This window comes from Tachypleus tridentatus, chromosome 13 (genome assembly GCF_004210375.1).
Source record: "Tachypleus tridentatus isolate NWPU-2018 chromosome 13, ASM421037v1, whole genome shotgun sequence".
Classification (NCBI taxonomy): Eukaryota; Metazoa; Arthropoda; class Merostomata; order Xiphosura; family Limulidae; genus Tachypleus; species Tachypleus tridentatus.
The window spans coordinates 95,388,915-95,406,421 of record NC_134837.1 but is presented as its reverse complement, the minus strand read 5'-3'; the positions used below and the strand labels follow the sequence as shown (position 1 = coordinate 95,406,421).

General features: G+C 32.1%; 2 protein-coding genes across 15 annotated transcripts in view; one reads left to right on the top strand and one right to left on the bottom strand.

The window, feature by feature from the left end:
- Positions 1 to 4,877, top strand: part of subdued (anoctamin 1) — an 88,097-nt gene extending 83,220 nt beyond the window's left edge. For all 14 annotated transcript variants that reach the window (XM_076482049.1, XM_076482052.1, XM_076482041.1 and 11 more), the window contains 3 exons: positions 168 to 346; positions 1,240 to 1,345; positions 1,802 to 4,877. In XM_076482049.1, the coding sequence (XP_076338164.1) occupies positions 168 to 346; positions 1,240 to 1,345; positions 1,802 to 1,972 (456 nt within the window). In that variant the 3' untranslated portion in view covers positions 1,973 to 4,877. The remainder of the gene's footprint in view (positions 1 to 167; positions 347 to 1,239; positions 1,346 to 1,801) is intronic.
- A 1,967-nt stretch (positions 4,878 to 6,844) lies between these two features.
- Positions 6,845 to 11,087, bottom strand: LOC143236227 (iron-sulfur cluster assembly 2 homolog, mitochondrial). The gene is made up of 2 exons (XM_076474504.1): positions 10,718 to 11,087; positions 6,845 to 6,921 (listed from the first exon to the last, which is right to left on the bottom strand). Exons 1-2 carry the CDS (start codon positions 11,085 to 11,087, stop codon positions 6,845 to 6,847), a joined length of 447 nt encoding a protein of 148 aa, XP_076330619.1.
- Between the last annotated feature and the right edge of the window lie 6,420 nt (positions 11,088 to 17,507).

Below are 17,507 nucleotides of genomic sequence, written 5' to 3'. Positions count from 1 at the left end.
CAGACAGTTTTGATATCAATGTATTATATTCCAGTAGCAAGAACATTTTGTCTAGTTCTGTATCTGTATCTTGGATTTATTGTTTATTGTTGCAATTTTTTTCCATGTTTATAGTTTAAGCTTTGTCATTGCACTTTTTGAAGGGTACCAATTTCTTGAATTTCTAGGGAGTGATCATAGCTTTCACATCTAGTTTCATTGACCAGCTTTTTTATGTGATTATTGTGTCACCTGATGGTTCTTTGGATGGATATTTGAACTTCACTCTATCAGAATTCAGTGCTAATGACTTTTCTCCTAATGTAAATATTTCTAACAATGACAACATGACATCCCTTATTTGTAGGTAAGTGTAACCTGTGCTTTAGTTAATAATATTTTGTTAAAGTAATGATACAGCATTAAAACTTACAGCAGGAACTATAAGTTCATCTCAAACTGGTCACTGAGTTATGTTGTCAGTACTTTATTAGTTAAAAAATGTTTCATTTCATATGTTCAGCAGTATGTAATATCCTATTGTAGGTTAATGACACATTTTCTATCAAATGTAAACTATACCACAGTTAAATTTCATTAAATGTTATATGTATGTATGTGTATGTAGTGTTTTCCTGATTTTCAGTGAGAAAAAACTAAATAAACTTTCAAAGTATTGTGACAAAAGAAAAACACCTAGTTTCATTGAAATATTATAAGTTTTCATTGATTAAGGTGTAGTTGTTGTACATCAAACTTAGAAGTGTAAGCTTATTTTGTATTTGATGCACTTTTGTAATATTTTAATTTTCTCATGGATATGGTTTTTGAATATCTGTTGCTTCAAGAACTTATAAATTGCAACACACTGAATTTTCATTTAGAAAAATTGGGTAATACTGTTTGATAGAAACTGGAATAGAAAGAACGAAAGAAAACATTGCTGGTAACTTTTAAGTGTGAACTATAAAGTATAACAGTAATGCTTTCAATAGCATTATTAAAACCCAGACTTCTCATCTACAATAACTCGTATGTATTCTAATTCATGAGAGTAAACTTGTGTAAAAAGTTTGTCATATGTAATATTGTGAATTACAATGTTGCTAGTTTATCCCAAAGTTTTAATAACAATTTGAAACATCAGTATCAAAATGTCTATTAACTCTTTATAGTATAAGTATCAACATTCCTAAGTATAAGTCATATAGAGTATTGGATAATAATATCAGTGGGTGTTTTTCTTAATCTTTTTTATAGTTACCAAAGCTATAGAGAACCCCCTACTTCAAGCAATAAATATGAACTTAGATCCCTTTACTGGCACCTCATAGCAGCTCGTTTAGGTTTTGTTGTGGTGTTTGAGGTAAGATAGTAGATTTCCAAAGAATTTAAAGTAAAACATTTTTAGCCTAAAGTTTAATCAAAAATAAAACTTGATGATTTTACTTTTTGAAACTGAGATGAATCCATAGATTCTTAAAACTAAACAAAACATCACTCAAGTTGCACCTGTAACTACTTTCCATTGAAATCTATAAAAAGACAGTTTCATTTAACATATGTATAAGTGTAATGTGTGATAAAGGTTGTTATTTTTTATACATTAACCGTAGTCACAGTAAAATTATCTGTGTGATATAAAGCAAAAAGATTCAATTTTATGCAACTTGCAGTGTTAATGCACTGTATAAAGTCATTATTAATCAATGAAATATATATTAGTTAATCTATGATTATAGTTGCTAAAGTTGAAATGTTTATGAAAAAAACAACTGATGTTTAAGTGAGCTTTTCATTATTACTGGTATGTATCTTACAGACCACCATTGTAATCATCACAACTTTCATTCGTTGGTTGATCCCAGATGTTCCAAAGTCTCTTAAACTTCGGATTCGACATGAAAATTACATCACTAATGAGATGATTATTGAGCAAGAACTGAGAAGAGCAAAAGACCTTGGTGTTATAGGAAGTAGAGGTACATCATAGGTACAAGAATCTGAAAAGATGTTCTCAGCTGTTGATTTGTATATAACGTGGCTTATAAAGTTTGGAGGGGGCTTGAATAGATAATGAAAGAAACTTTATTACAAACATACAAGTTTTGAGAAACTTATGTTATAATCGTGATGACAACATAAGTTTATTGAAACATTATACATTTCCAGTACAGTTTCTTTCACTGCTCTTTCCAGCCTTCTCCAAACTTTTTCTTTCAAAAAGTGGTTTTCTTGTTCTCAAGAATGTCATAAGCAAATGGACCCAAAATGGCATCAAACTGCTTCAGTGTATTCACACTTGAAGAGACAGTTGAACTAATACAAGTTGATGATGATACTGACTTTGAACATGAATTATCTGACATTGCTTTTGAGTGTGATACAATGTGTGTGCTTAAATGGTTAACATAATAGTTTTAAATAAAAAAAATTATGTTTAGTAGATTAAAGGAAAATTCAACTTAATGGAACCACATTTTCAAGTTGATTTTTGAGAGATCCTAGTCTAACTGAAATAATAAAATATTTTGCAAAATCTGGAATTATTCATTTTTTGTTTTGGCTGGCCAATTAGAGAATGATCAGTTTCCCATTACTGTACAGTAGTATTTCAAAACTTGTGTTAAGCATGATATAATTAATTTTGTTTGTATGGTATTCTATAGGATTTCCTTCAGAATTTTATAGAAACTGTTGATTTTGAATACTAACTCTGGGAAAGTTTTCTATAAAAAGTTGTTCTCTATTGATTTCTACGTTTGTGTGTGTGTGTGTGTGTGTATGTATGTTCCTGCTATTTGTGAGTAGTGTTCAAAATCTTTTCTTTTAGGTTTCCTTCTATAATTAAGTTTCTACATTGGTGAGTAAACACTTCAGAGTGTTGTCTGATAATGATTTCAATTAAAGTCAAAGTATGTTTATACAAATAAACATTATATTTCAACACAGATATTATTCAAGAAATATATATTACAATGTAACAATTTCCTTTGTTTACCCTTTCTAATGTATGAATAAAATCACTATACGAAGTAGGAAAATAATTCAAAGATACAAGTGTCACTGTTTTCTTTTTGTGAGAAAAAAGTTCTTAAATTAAAGCAAGAATGTCAAAAGCATAACAATATTCACACATGTTCTGAAAAATTACAACATGAAGAAGGTAAACTGTGCTTCTTGAAGCAAGTTGAAGAAGGTGCTAAACCTGGTGAGGTGGTTACATTCTACACCTTAGCGATACACATACTGTAGAACTTAGAAAGTGAGCTGACTTTACACATTGTTCACTGAATGCAAGAGGTCAAAAAGGAGGTTAAAGCTCATTTTGGAGTTGTTTCAGCCCTAGCAAGTCCCACCTCCCTCAATCGGCTTTGAAGTTGAGTGAATGTTCTTCATTTATGTTTTTAGCACCCATATTTTAATTACTTTCTTCTAATCATAGTTTGTAATTTGTTGTTTGCTAGTATAATTACATTATTTATGCAATTAAAAGAATGGATACATATTAAGGTGTGAAAATGTTTTAAGGTCTATTGTATTTTTTCATATACTTTGATGTTTAGGTTATATAGTATTCATTTTTGTGAGATTTCTTATTCTGTAATTTTGGAACCAGGGAGTAATTTTTGGTATTTTAATTTCATATAAAATGTGCATTATTCAGAAATTTTTATTTAAAATCAGAGAATTTGATTGTGTGTTATCATTTTAAAAATGATGAATGATGTTTGTCCTTTACTATGGACAGTTTTAAATGACTAGCTCTGAATATAATTAAAGAAATGGAACATAAATAACACAGCTATACCAAAGTTATAGAGATAATTTCAGTGAAAAGCATTAGGGTGTCAAAAAGTCATTTTTCAGGAATCTGCAAGTTTTGTATTCACATTTACCTAGTATGTAATACCAAAACACGTTTATTATTTTGATCACAAAATATGGCTCTTATTATTCTGGTTAATTAGTCATCACATTATTTCATGTATAAATGTATTCTTCAGTTACAATTTTTAAATTTAGCTATAAAATTAGTTTTATACCCATATTTTAAACAAAGGAGTGTGTGTTTTCTTATAGTAAAGCCATATTGGGCTATCTGCTGAGCCCGCTGAGGAGAATCGAAGCCCTGAGTTTAACATTGTAAATCTGTAGACTTACCACTGTACCAGCAGGGGGCATTAAACAAAGGAAATATTCTAAAAAGCTTACAATTATTCTTAAAACCGTATTTCACATTTTGTTTAGAAAATATAAAAGGTTTTAATCAGATTAATCGGGATTTACAAATTAATCACTGTATAAAAATATTGTTTATTATATAAACCAGTTTTATCAAAATATTTGCTTTATGTAAACAGTATGAAATAGATCTTTTGGTTTTTCAAGTGCCAAACTCTTCAAATTAATCTGAAAAACCAAGCAAATTTACCAAAATTGTCAATAGGAATGATTTAAAAACTATAAAGTGACACTGCTCTCTAAATAAGATAAATGATGTTTCTTATTAGCTATTCTTTTATTAAGTTTGTTTTTAAGTGCATTTATTTTTGGATAAAAACTTTGCTCAAGTATTTTGTGCAGCATCAGATACATAATTTGGGAACTTGAAAATTTAAATTGTCTGTTATTTATTCTGTTTATTACAGGTTAGAGTTTTTATATTTTGGTGGCTTATTGAATTAAAAAAATAAGCTAATGACAAGATATATTTCAACAGTTTGATTTTAATCCATAGTCTGTAATCAAAGTCAAGTTTAATGCTATGTCATAGAAGTTGTTAATGTTAAGTTAGATACATGTTTTATTTCTAATAAAGAATACTAAAAATTGTAATCCACTGAAACACAATTTTGTCTATTTTTAACAATAAACTTAAAATTCTGAAATTGAAATGTATTTCAGTTTATCCTTATAATTAGGATAAGTTATCATATACCTTTTTTTCAACATAAAATTAATTTGATGTGAATTTGTGTTTTTAACAAAGGAAATTAACTTGTTTTATTAGACAAGCAATTAGAAAGTAACTAAATTACCTATTGACTCAAAACCAGGACTGTGGCTTGTCTAGTATCAAAGTCTTGCAAGGAACCACTGAATCACTTCCAATAGAAACTTGGGCAGAATCCCAAAAAATAAGTTTAAATGATCAACCAATCAAATGAACATACCAATATCTTGAATACTTTAACGAAAAGCAGTTTTGTTATTGTTAACTGTACATCAAGACAACTCAATATTTTTAGACTAATTTATGCTGTTTTCAAATGAAGTGTAAAAGCCCAATCCTTGCAATGTCATATAAAGTGTATTCCTTTTCAGAGAAGAAAGCAGTTCAATGTAATTTTTACAAGATTTATTCACCTAGCAAGAAGGATCTCGCAAAGCACAAAAGAAAGTTTCTACAATACCACATTTTTTAGAAATCTGACAGTAGGAAGCTTTGTGGGAATTATTAGGCTGGTTATAGGTAAAAATCTGTAACTTCTTTGGGTAATTCACAGAATTGCAAAACATTTCACAACAGTTTGCTTAATCCACTTTGTAATAAATACTTAAAAATAGAATGCAAATTGTTTTGAAATTTCACATTTTTTCTTGAAGAGGTGGTTTTAATCTTGTGGTAGTGATACAAAATAGTGAAACTGCATAACCTAAAACTCAGTTAGATGTAGAAGTCATTTTAAGTCCATAGAAATGAGACTGAAATTGTTTTATCAAATATATCCATCCAGTATTATTGCTGCTACACCAGTAATGAAATACTCAAAATAATTGAAAATATATCTCAAGATAGATGCTCTTTAGTAAGTTAGAGAAGAGTTGTAAAATGTTTTCTAAAATAAAACTGTATGTAGTTTATTTTATATATATATATATATATATATATATATGAATTTAATAATATACACATGTAAATTGAAGACTTGCAAAAATACACATCTTGAAAGAGAAAATTAAATCCAGACAATTGTGTCTGTCAATCTGTTGGAAATTTACTTTAGAGTATGATCAAAAAATGCATACTCTGGTATTTTGCCTGGGAATCTCATCATCACAACACTAATAGGCCACAGGTAATTAGAAGAAAACAGAAGACCATTTGTCCTTTTTAGTAGAAAATGTTTACCAGGAGAAAAGAAAGTAGATGCTTGTGGTTTTATTTTACTTCACTTGAGTCTTTGATTATGTCTTGAAGAAGGGCTTCCTGCTGTGGATACAGGAGAGGGGAGTTGTAGGCCCACTGTTCAGATGGATAAAGAACTTCCTCTGACAAGGAAGTGCCAGAATCAAAGTGGGAGATGAAGTCCAGCAGAGTGGAGTGATCTCCCTGACTCTTCTTTATGTACATCAATGGTATTCATCACATGTGTTCCAAGATAATATATCTAAATCTATTTGCTTGCTGGTGATTTTACCATTTTTAGTACACCTCAGCATTCCTCCATAGTAACTTATTTCAATCAATAAACTATTAATATCTTACAAATCTGGATATTAAAAGAATCAAAGTCTGCACCACCAAGCTTTCCCTCTCCATAAGTAAAAGAGAAGATCAGAAGCTTGGTGAGTATGGCATTCCTTAAGAGGAAATGTCAACTCTACTTGGTGTAAAGTTGGAAGGTTAACATGGAAGCCAAACATTGGAGTAACTAAAGCCAGAACCATCAAATGACTAACCCTGAGAAAAAATCTTGCTGGGACTAGTTGGGCTACTAATTGTAGTCTTGGAACAACCTCATACCACTTGGTAGTGTTTACACAACACCAGGCCACACTCAAGCACACATACTTCAGGCCTATCCCCTTTACACAGATTAGAGACTTCTGGTCTAGACAGAGGGAGCAAACATACATGCTAAGCTGTAAGGATCATAATGTGAGTGTCCAGTTCATAACCTCTGTTAGAATGAGTATCTGACAACCAGTCAAATGCTGGAGAACAAAAATGTATTTTCAAAGTCTTAATTAATTCTTTCACCCTACAATTATAGCCATAAAAACCATTAATAGAATTTATGTAGTATTTAAATTGCATTTAACTAAAAAAAAATAGAGAATCCAATACACTATACAATGACTTACTATGTCAAACAATAATGCTGGGCAGTTAGTGGTTTTTGCTGAAAAATTAACTGAATATATCCAAATGGAGTAATCCTCAAACCAGAGGACAGTAAAGTAGAAAGAAACAGTAGCTGGTAGTGCCAAACAGCTGTCTTCACTCTAGTCAACAGTCAAACAACAACAGAAAAGGATAGTAGCAATGTTTCAGTTACTTAAGTTATTTAAATAACTGAAAATGGCAACAATAAGAAATCTAAATTTTGACTATTCATTATTATATTCAAGACAGTTCATTTAATCATAATTTCAATTAATTGATTGCTGAAACAATTTAAAACACTACTTTTCATTTAATCAGTTTAATGACACTACTTACGAGCAACAATTACATAAGTAATCAGTTGTGTTAATGAAATTGTGAATTATACTAGAGAAAGCACTATTTCTTTATAAAATACTTTGGTCTTTAAATAAAGGAAAAGCATGATGAAAAATTCTAATTGTAGATGATAGAAATTTATTTGTATAAGACTAAATTGGATTTTATTTTAAATAGAAATGGATTATAAAGGATTCAGCAACTGTAAGTCAGGGTATAGGTTAAGAAGGTACATTCTAAAGGCTAGTGAAATCTCATTCCTTCTAAGTAATTTCTTATTTCATATTCAATCTCAAAACATACATTATTCTTTAAAATTTATTCATTAGTGGATAAATATGAAACAAATCTATACCAACTGAATGATTTTGGAACAAAACCACATTAAGCTATCTCCTGTGTACACCACAGGAATTAAACCCCTGATTTTAAGATTGCCATTCTGCAGACTCGTCATTGTCCCACCAGAAAACTTGAATGACTGAACTGGTGCATATAATAAATAGGCATCAGAACAAACTACTGTCTTATAAACAGAGATCTATTGAAAATGGATGTAAATTAATAAAATTTTGTGTAATGAATGTAAAAGGTATTTTGCTGAATATGTTCAGTCTTGCAAGACTTGTGGAATTCCCAAAGTCTAGAGAACTTAAAGTATCCAACTAAACTTTCAAAATTGTAATTGCAATTTCTACCACCAAATATATTGCTTCTTAGAGTATTGCATCCAGTTGTGGGCTCCTTACTTTAAGAAGAACATTGGTTGGAAATGGTTCAATGGAGACCTTTCAGGATGATCCTTGGGATAAAGGGGCTGTCACATGAGAGCAGGTTAAAGCAATTAAAATTATTTTCTCTTGAGATGGGATTTTATTAAAATGTTTTACATTGTAGAGGGAATAGGTAGAATGTATGCATTATCTTTTTTTGTATTTTATATTAAGAATGTCAGGACCAGGGAACACAGATATAAAAATAAGGTAAACATTTACAAATCAGATATTAACTTTTGAAATAGACTTGTTTGTTATTAGGTCTTGAACACAACAGAATAGGGAGGAGTATCTTGGTGAGGGATCAGGACCAGACACTGGCAGGTGAGTGTGTGATGAAATGAATGGAATACCCACAATAGGCCAAAGGGCTCCTTGTTGTTCTTTGAATGTCATGTTAATAAAGTACCAGACTTATGTAATAGTTTGATTTGTTTTGAATTTTGTGCAAAGCTGCACAAGTGCTATTTGCACTAGCCATCTCTAATTTAGCACTGAAAGACTAGAGGGAAGGCAGCTAGTCATCATCTCCCACTGCTGACTCTTGGACTACTTTTTAACCAATGAATAGTGGAATTTACTGTCATATTATAATGCCCCCACATTTGAAAGAGCGAGCATGTTTGGTGTGATGTGGATTTGAACCCCAGGCCCTCAGATTATGAGTCGAATACCTCAAATACCAGGCCTAATATGCAACAGAATAATACTTTAACCTACTTGCTATACACCATGCTTTATTGGTTTAAAACTGGCACATAAAAATGTACTTTAAGTAAAACTCATTAAAATATTCTGTTTCTAATGTAAGTCATACTTGGTTATATGGTTAACAAATCTCCTGCCATATTCAGCAAAGAACTGCAATTTTAACATACATCAACTCTCATCAGCCCATCAGAAATGATGATATTGTTACTTATAAAGAGGTTTGTGTGTCTCAGCATGAAGAAGAGATTACAGATTTTGCAAAGTGCACAGACAACAAGAGGTGAATAGGGAACAAAGGTTACACAGTATTCTCTCTTATTTCATTCTGCACCTTTTATAATAATTGAAACATTTAAAATTTCCAATTCAGTTTTTTTTTCTAAAATCATGCAGTTTGCTTGAGTTAATAAAGTATTATATTATTTAATACCATTAAAATGTATCAAAATATGGAAATATATTAAAAATAATGTTATAAACAAAGACTGTGGATGTTTGTCTGTTGTCACTCAATGTAACTTCCTATTCTTAATACATATATAGTAAAACTGTATAAATCATTCACTGTTCATTGATATATTTTATGAGTCAGTGAAAATCCACATTTTAGGTTAAAAAATATAAGAATCACCAATGTTCTTATCAGATTCATTTGTTCTCTGTCTTAGTTAATTCTTATGTTAGTTACAAATTATAGATAATAATGGACCAACTCTCCAATTATTCTTGTAACATCCACAATTCATTAAACATTAGGGCACATCATGGGAAGTATTTTGTCTTATCAGAGCTGTTCTGACTCTCCACTTCCTTTAATAAACAAACACTAATCACTAGATTCAGTTCTAATCTCTACTATTCATTAACACTTTCCTTAAATTCCTATAGCCTCCATTACCTTAGTTAGTTACACAGATTTACCATCCTACAGATAAAGCTGTATCTAACCATTATTACCTCTCATCCCAATGCCTTCAGAAGTTAACACAAAAAGTCTGCATCATTAATCTTATTATTTTTACAATATTTTATTTAAGGACACTTTTATAGTATCTTACAATAAGTTATAATTTACAGTAATAATTTTTTTTACTATGCTGTTATTGCTTAACCTAAACTATAAATATAAAAACTGTAAGATTATGCAACAAAAATTATATTTGTTGTATTATGTTGTATTAAAAACACATCAAAATAGTCAGGTATGAAAGCATCAAAACTTTGTACTAACTAACCTTTTATAAATAATATATCTCACTGAACTCAGATCAGGAATTATCTCAATTTTTTGTCTTTGGAATAGATGTTTAGCAATTTGTAATTTTATGATTTACTTCACAAAATAACGTTTGCCTCTGACTGGTATACACAGAGTGTTTCTCAATTTGTCTACTAAGTACTAGCTAAAGATGATTATTTATTGTGAATATAATATTGTGAAAATCTATTTTCACAACTTATTCATCCAGTACTCATAAATTAAGAAACTTTAAGAAAATGAACACAGTACATTGTTTAAGTCCAATATTTTAATACTTAGATTGTCTACATGAAATACCAGCAAAACATTTCTTTCTAAGATCTAATTCAACTAAATCTTCCACAATCAAGTTAAAAGAAAGCTCTTAAAACACAGCTTAAGCTGCACTGTAAACAAACTAACACCTTTCTTCACTTTAATTATGTAAAATATTTTTTTACCTACAGAACCTATAGATTTATTGTACACAACTACATAAAATTAAATGCAACGTGTACCAGAAATGTTCATTTTAAATTTTTATTGAAAATGATGCACCACAAGAACATCCATGTTCAGCCTGGGGATTGTTAATAATCCTAAATGCAGAACGAATAAGTTCTTCATAATAGTCAATTGTTGAACCTTTAACAAAATCCAGTGATGTTTCATCAATAACTATTTTAGCTCCATTTTGCTCAAATATTTCATCATCCTTGTTGATGTTCGTATCCAAATCAAATCTATACTGGAAACCTGAACAACCACCTCCCTCTACAATAACTCGTAAAAACATCCCATCAGATGCTATCTGTTTTAGTCTCTTGACACATGTATCAGAGATTTTCAGTAAGTCTTTATCAGAATTATCTTTGGCTGACACTGAAGACTTGTTACCTGCCAATCCTCGTACAGTAGAATTAACCATTATTTGGTGTATAAGAGAATTTGAAGTTTTCTTAAAAACATCTGTTAATATTACCAAAGGCCTTATTAAATTATTTGTCATTTTTGGATTTAAATTACATTACTCACTTACTACAAATCACAATAGTACTATGAATACAGAGAAAGTTATGTGATAAGTCTAATGTCTGTCAATATATATCTTGAAAAACCTAAAAACAAGTGAAAGTGAAAATTAAGATTTGGGCAAAATTACAATGTTCAGGTTTAGCCAATCAATCAAATAATACCTAATACTATACAATTTAACAACGCTAATAGTACGCCAACTGTTCAGATCACTATATTAGAACTAACAATTAACATACACAACTCTTAACAGTAATACCCTTTTTGTATATATAAAATGTCCTCGTTTGTAATATTCACAGTCATACTACTAATAGTGTTAGTACTATTGATTCATCTGTTATGCCGTCCGAGTTTAACTTCTGGAGTAGACTGATGCCACGCTTGGGCCTAAGCGACGGTTTCACTCTCTTTCACCGTACTAATTTGATTGACCTACTATTAAGTATATTCAATACTGACGATCACTTCACAGCTGTAGACTTAGCACTGTGTATTTTAACTTTAGTGCATAACTGTGGTAGATTTATCGAGAGAATTAGAATAAATTTTGTCCAACCATTAGCACAATCACTAAACATAACACAAGAAATGAGCATGCGCATGGTATCGAAGAAGTTGCCTTCTCGTTTCACACGAAAAAATCAATTCTGACTAGCTTACGTCACACAGGTTTGGTTGGTTCGATTATCATAATTTTTTGTAAGGTAAATGAAAGTGGGCCGATGATGTACATTGGCTGTTTTGCCTTTGGTTTTGGCCTAAGAAGGAGAAAAATAGAAACCTTTGAAATAGGGCACTTTTCAATGTTTTTATAAACATTTAACAATGAAATAAATATGAGTGAGCCGGTCAATTAGTAAAACAGCTGTGAAATATTGAATCAGTAAGTTTTCAGCTTGAAGAAAGCCAATCATTTCGTAATATTTTTAAGTTTATTGAAGAACTTGGATCAGAGCTAATTTTTAAATATACATTCAGTTACTCGATCGATTATCCGATTTTTTGCAAATAAGTTTATATTTACGTTAGTTTATAGTCACTTCCGTTTCAATGTGTTATGTATTATACTATCAAATAATCTAAAACTGAGTTAATAACAAATCATGGTTTGGTTTTTGGAATTTCGCACAAAGCTACTCGAGGGCTATCTGTGCTAGCCGTCCCTAATTTAGCAGTGTAAGACTAGTCATCACCACCCACCGCCAACTCTTGGGCTACTCTTTTACCAACGAATAGTGGGATTGACCGTCACATTATAATGCCCCACGGCTGGGAGGGCGGGTATGTTTGGCGCGACTCGGGCGCCAACCCGCGACCCTCAGATTACGAAGCGCACGCCTTAACGCGCTAGGCGATGCCAGGCCCACAATAATAACAAATCAAATTTTGAATTTAAATAAATGTCGATGTGTTTCCAATTTATGATACTTGCTAAGAAGACTGGTACAAGCGGTTTTCTTTCTTAATACAAAGAGAGAGTCTACTTGTAAGACAGCGGTAAATCTTCGGATTTAATAGGCTAAATTTAAGGGTTCGATTCCCCTGAATATACACTGTAGATAGTCTGATGTGGCTTTGCTATAAGAAAATACGTATATGTATATCTAAAATAATAATACAATTTATAATGACGGTTATTACAAATAATGATCTACATACAAAATATTTTCAAACTTACAAACAATATTAAGCTTTTATCTGATCCATTGTTCATGATAAGCGAATTAAGTTCGAATTAAAATGGGTAAAATTCACTTAACGGAAGTCAGCTAGCTCTGCACTCGTCGAGAAGTTTTTTACAGCTTAAGTTATACAATGTTTTCGTAAAAATACTAATGTGCTATGTGAATCCATTGAAGTTAAATGGTTTGTAATCTTCGAAATCTATAAACGTCCCTGGTTAAAAAATCTGGAGTTCCCAATTAATTTTAGCCTGCACACTAATACTGACGATACACTAGTGTTTGTGTACATATATTACTGGTTCATACACTCAAGAATCTTCTGCAACTTTAGTGAATAGTCGAGAAATTTCAATACAGATTTAACAGTATAAGGTACACTACATGGCCAAAAGTATATAGACACCCCTTCTAATTCTTCTAATTAATGAGTTCGGCCTTTTCAGCCACACCCATTGCTAAGAGATGCATAAAAATCAAGCATACAGCCAAGCAGTCTCCATAGACAAATATTGGCACTAAAATGGGCCGTACTGAAGAGCTCATTGACTTTCAACGTGGCACTTTCATAAGATACCACCTCTCCAACAACTCAGTTTGTCAAATTTCTGCCCTGCTAGAGCTGCCCCGGTCAACTATAAGAGCTGTTATTGTGAAGTGGAAACGTCTAGAAGCAACAACAGCTCAGCCACGAAGCGATAAGCCACACAAGCTCACAGAACTGAGCCGTCGAGTGCTGAAGCGTGTAGCAGCAAACATCGTCTGTCCAAAGTTCCAACACTCACTACCGAGTTCCAAATTGTCTCTGGAAGCAACGTCAGCACAAGAACTGTTCGTCGGAAGCTTCATGAAATGGGTTTTCATGGCCGAGCAGCTGCTCACAAGCCTAAGATCACCATGTGCAATGTCAAGCATTAACTGGAGTGGTGTAAAGCACATCTCCATTGAACTCTGGAGCAGTGGAAACTCGTTCTCTGGAGTGATGAATCACTCTTCACTAGCTGGCACTCTGATGGACAAATCTGGATTTGGCAGATGCCAGGAAAACACTACCTGCCTGAATGCATAATGCCAACTGTAAAGTTTTGTGGAGGAGGAATAATGGTATGAGGCTGTTTTTCTTGGTTTGGGCTAGGCTCTTTAGTTTCATTGAAGGGAAATCTTAATACTACACCATACAATTACATTCTAGAGAATTGTGTGCTTTCAACTTTGTGGCAACAGTTTATAAAAGGCCCTTTTATGTTTCAGCATGACAATGCCTCCGTGCATAAAGCGAGGTCCATAAGGACAAGGTTTGCCGAGGATGGTGTGGAAGAACTTAACTGGTAGGCACAGAGCTCTTACCTCAACGTCTTCGAACACCTTTAGAACGAATTGGAACGCCGACTTCGAGCCAGGCCTTCCCGCCCGACCTTACTAATGCTCTTGTGGCTAAATAGGAGCGAATTCCTGCAGCCATGTTCCAAAATCTAGTTAAAAACCTTCCCAGAAGAGTAGAAGCTGTTATAGTAGCAAAGGGGGGATCAACTCCATATTAATGCCTATGGTTTAGGAATGAGATATTCAACAAGCACATATAGGTGTGACGGTCAGGCGTCCACATACGTTTTGCCATGTAGTGTGTAGACGTTTTTAAATATAAGTTTAACTTAAACAAACATCGATATTAAAGTAGATATATAATAGTAAATCCATTACATCTCAATCATTAATGAATTAAAAACTGGTGTTAGACAATTTTAAACTAAGATATTATATACGTACATCGTAAACAATACATTCAATATAATATATTGCTGAAGAATCACGAAACTTCAATAACCATGATAGTACATAACACAATCAATACAAATAACTTTATGATCATAAAATTACATAGCAAGTGAAAGTGCATCGGCATAAATGTTATCAAACCCTTATACATGGGTTATCTTTAAATCATACTCTTGTGATGATAAACTCCAATTTAACAGTCTTCTGTTTTTGTCCTTCATGTGGTTCAAAAACAACAATAGGGTATGATCAGTGTAAATGACATTCGGTTGTTGTGATATAGTTATATACAAATTAAAATGTGCGAAAGATAACACTAAATCCAAGGTTTCTTTTTCCACAGTACAATAAACTTTCAGAGAAAATTAAACTTTTTCGAAAAATAATAAACAGGGTGTTAAATATCTTTGTCGTCTGACTGTAATACAATAGTACTAGCATTAAAATCGCTGGCATCAACAGTTAATGCGAAAGACTTATGAGAGTCAGGTCCCATCCGTACAGGTAAGTGTACGATAAAGATTTGAATTTTTCAAAAGTAGATTGGTATGTTTCAGTCCACTTGAACTTTCGATTTTTCTTCAGTACGTTTGTTAATGGTACAGTGATATCTGCAATATGTTTTTCAAAACTTCCTGTAACAACCAGCCTTCCCAAACATCTCATCAAACTTTTCTTTTTGGTATGAGTTCAATAATTCATAATATAATCAACTTTGACTTGAATGTCAGAATTACTCAATTTGATGTTGTATTAATCCCATATATTTTTTAATTTATTGATATCTAATTCAAAGTGACTGTCTTCGGTATCAGAAAAACACTCAATTGATAAAATATTTTCGGATGTGATAGGGCTTCAACATACATGACACAGTTCTATGATCAAGTGTTTTACAGCGTAGTCCGTGTCATTAACTTTCCAAACAACCTCATAGGGACCATGACATCTAGCTCATAGTGGATGTCCCATGGTGGGTAACAATATTTAGACCATGTCACCAGGAGAGAACTTAAACTTTTAAGTCTTGCAGTCATAAAAGTTTTTCATTTTAATCTAGGATCACTTCAAATTTTCTCGAGCCAATTCACAAGCGCAAAATTTGGAAACATAATCCAATAAGTATATTTCTTTCAGATTACTTTCTTACTATTGTTTCTTCAGCAACTTCAAAGGACCATGCACTGAATGGCCAAACACTAACTCAAGTGAGCTAAACCCTAACCATTCCTGAATTGACTCATGAACAGCAAATAATAATAAATTGACTCCTTCATCCCAATCCTTCTTGTTATTGAGAAAGTAAGTCTATATCATATATTTTAAGGCAGAATGGAATCTCACAAGAGAATCTTGCGATTCTGAATGATATGTACTAGATTTGATCTGTTTAGCAGCGAGCTGATAAACAACTTGTTGAAACAGCCCAGACATAAAATTTGATGCTTGATCAGATTGAATATTTTTGGGTAAGGCAACAAAAATAAAGAAATTAATCAAAGTCTTAGAAATCTCTAGAGATGGATTCAGGGAATCAAGTAGATGTGCACATAATAGTCAACAAATACAGATTCCTTGTTAGAGCTTTTAGTAAAGTCTTAGGACAATCCACAATCACGTAACTGAAGAATTCTATGAAGGGTGGGATATGTTTCAAAGGAACATCAGGAATTTTCTAGTTAGGTTTTCCGTCTGAATAACAAGTATCATAAGTTTTTACAAAACTAAGGAATATCTTGCCTAACTTTTAGCTAAAATAAATGTATCATAATTTTGTCGTATGTCTTGTTGACACCTAAATGACCTCCCATTAGACGAACAATCATGAGCAACTTTCAATACTTGTTAATGTCATGCTTTTAGAACAAAGATATGATAAACTACAGCTCAGTTTTCTGAAGCTGGACCATGTAGTGGTTTTCATTTCTTCATAATTTAATTCCTACACCATTTAAAAAAAATAACAATATTTAAAACGTATTTTGGGAATGCATATTTAAATAATGGAGAGATCCAGATGCTTTTCTTTCCGGGTTATTTGTTTACTTCTAGCAACAGAATTTTGCCAGGTGAATCAAATCCCTCACGTCCAACATTGTTACTTACCGAGGAATTGTCACTAGGACGATTATCCACAAGATTTCCATTTCTGAGACAAATCTATAATATCGTTCTCTGAATACATGTCTATCATTTGTTTTGTTTTAATTTATTAGCCTAAGCTCGAGTCACAGAACATGACGGAAACACATTAGGATTCTCTTTAACGACAACATTATCCTTAAGTGAAACAGTGATCACCTCGCTAACCATGTTGGATTCGGCAACAAGTTCTTCCCCAGCCAAATCGTTTCCCAACAATAGTGACACACCCTTAACTGGAAGAGTAGTTCTTACTCCAACCATAAGTGGTCACGAAATTTCGAAATATCCATAATAGCATGTTGTATGCTGTGGTGTGTACACTTGGCATTTCTAGGTCCTTCACACAGTTGTTCATTTAAAATCTGGAGAACGTTTTTAAGAATTTTAATATTTCCACAACGTGTTCTTTCATTTCTAGTTGTGTTTCTTTCAAGATGATCTTTCTAAGCTATGTATCTGCAAGTATTTATTCTTTTCTACAATCAGTCGGTGAGCTTCATAAACGTAGTCCGTTGTTATTTTCTCAGAAAGCTTTTATTCCAAATAAACATTATATTTGCATATGTTATTCAAGTGTGCATCAGTCTCCTTGTGTTTGAGAAGTTTATTGTTTTTTGGAGGTTCATTAGTGCACTTTTTTCCATTTTATTGAACCCTTCAGATACAAAATCTTACTAATCTTGATATTTAGCGCTTGTAGCAAAATG

What these genes read in the sequence shown, in the direction of transcription:
- LOC143236227 (XM_076474504.1), bottom strand. Translation starts at nt 11,087, where the DNA reads ATGGTTAATTCTACTGTACGAGGATTGGCAGGTAACAAGTCTTCAGTG. An exon ending in TGAACATGGATGTTCTTGTG is followed by an intron (nt 6,922 to 10,717) that starts GTGCATCATTTT and finishes TTTGTTCTCCAG; the next exon opens with CATTTGACTGGTTGTCAGAT.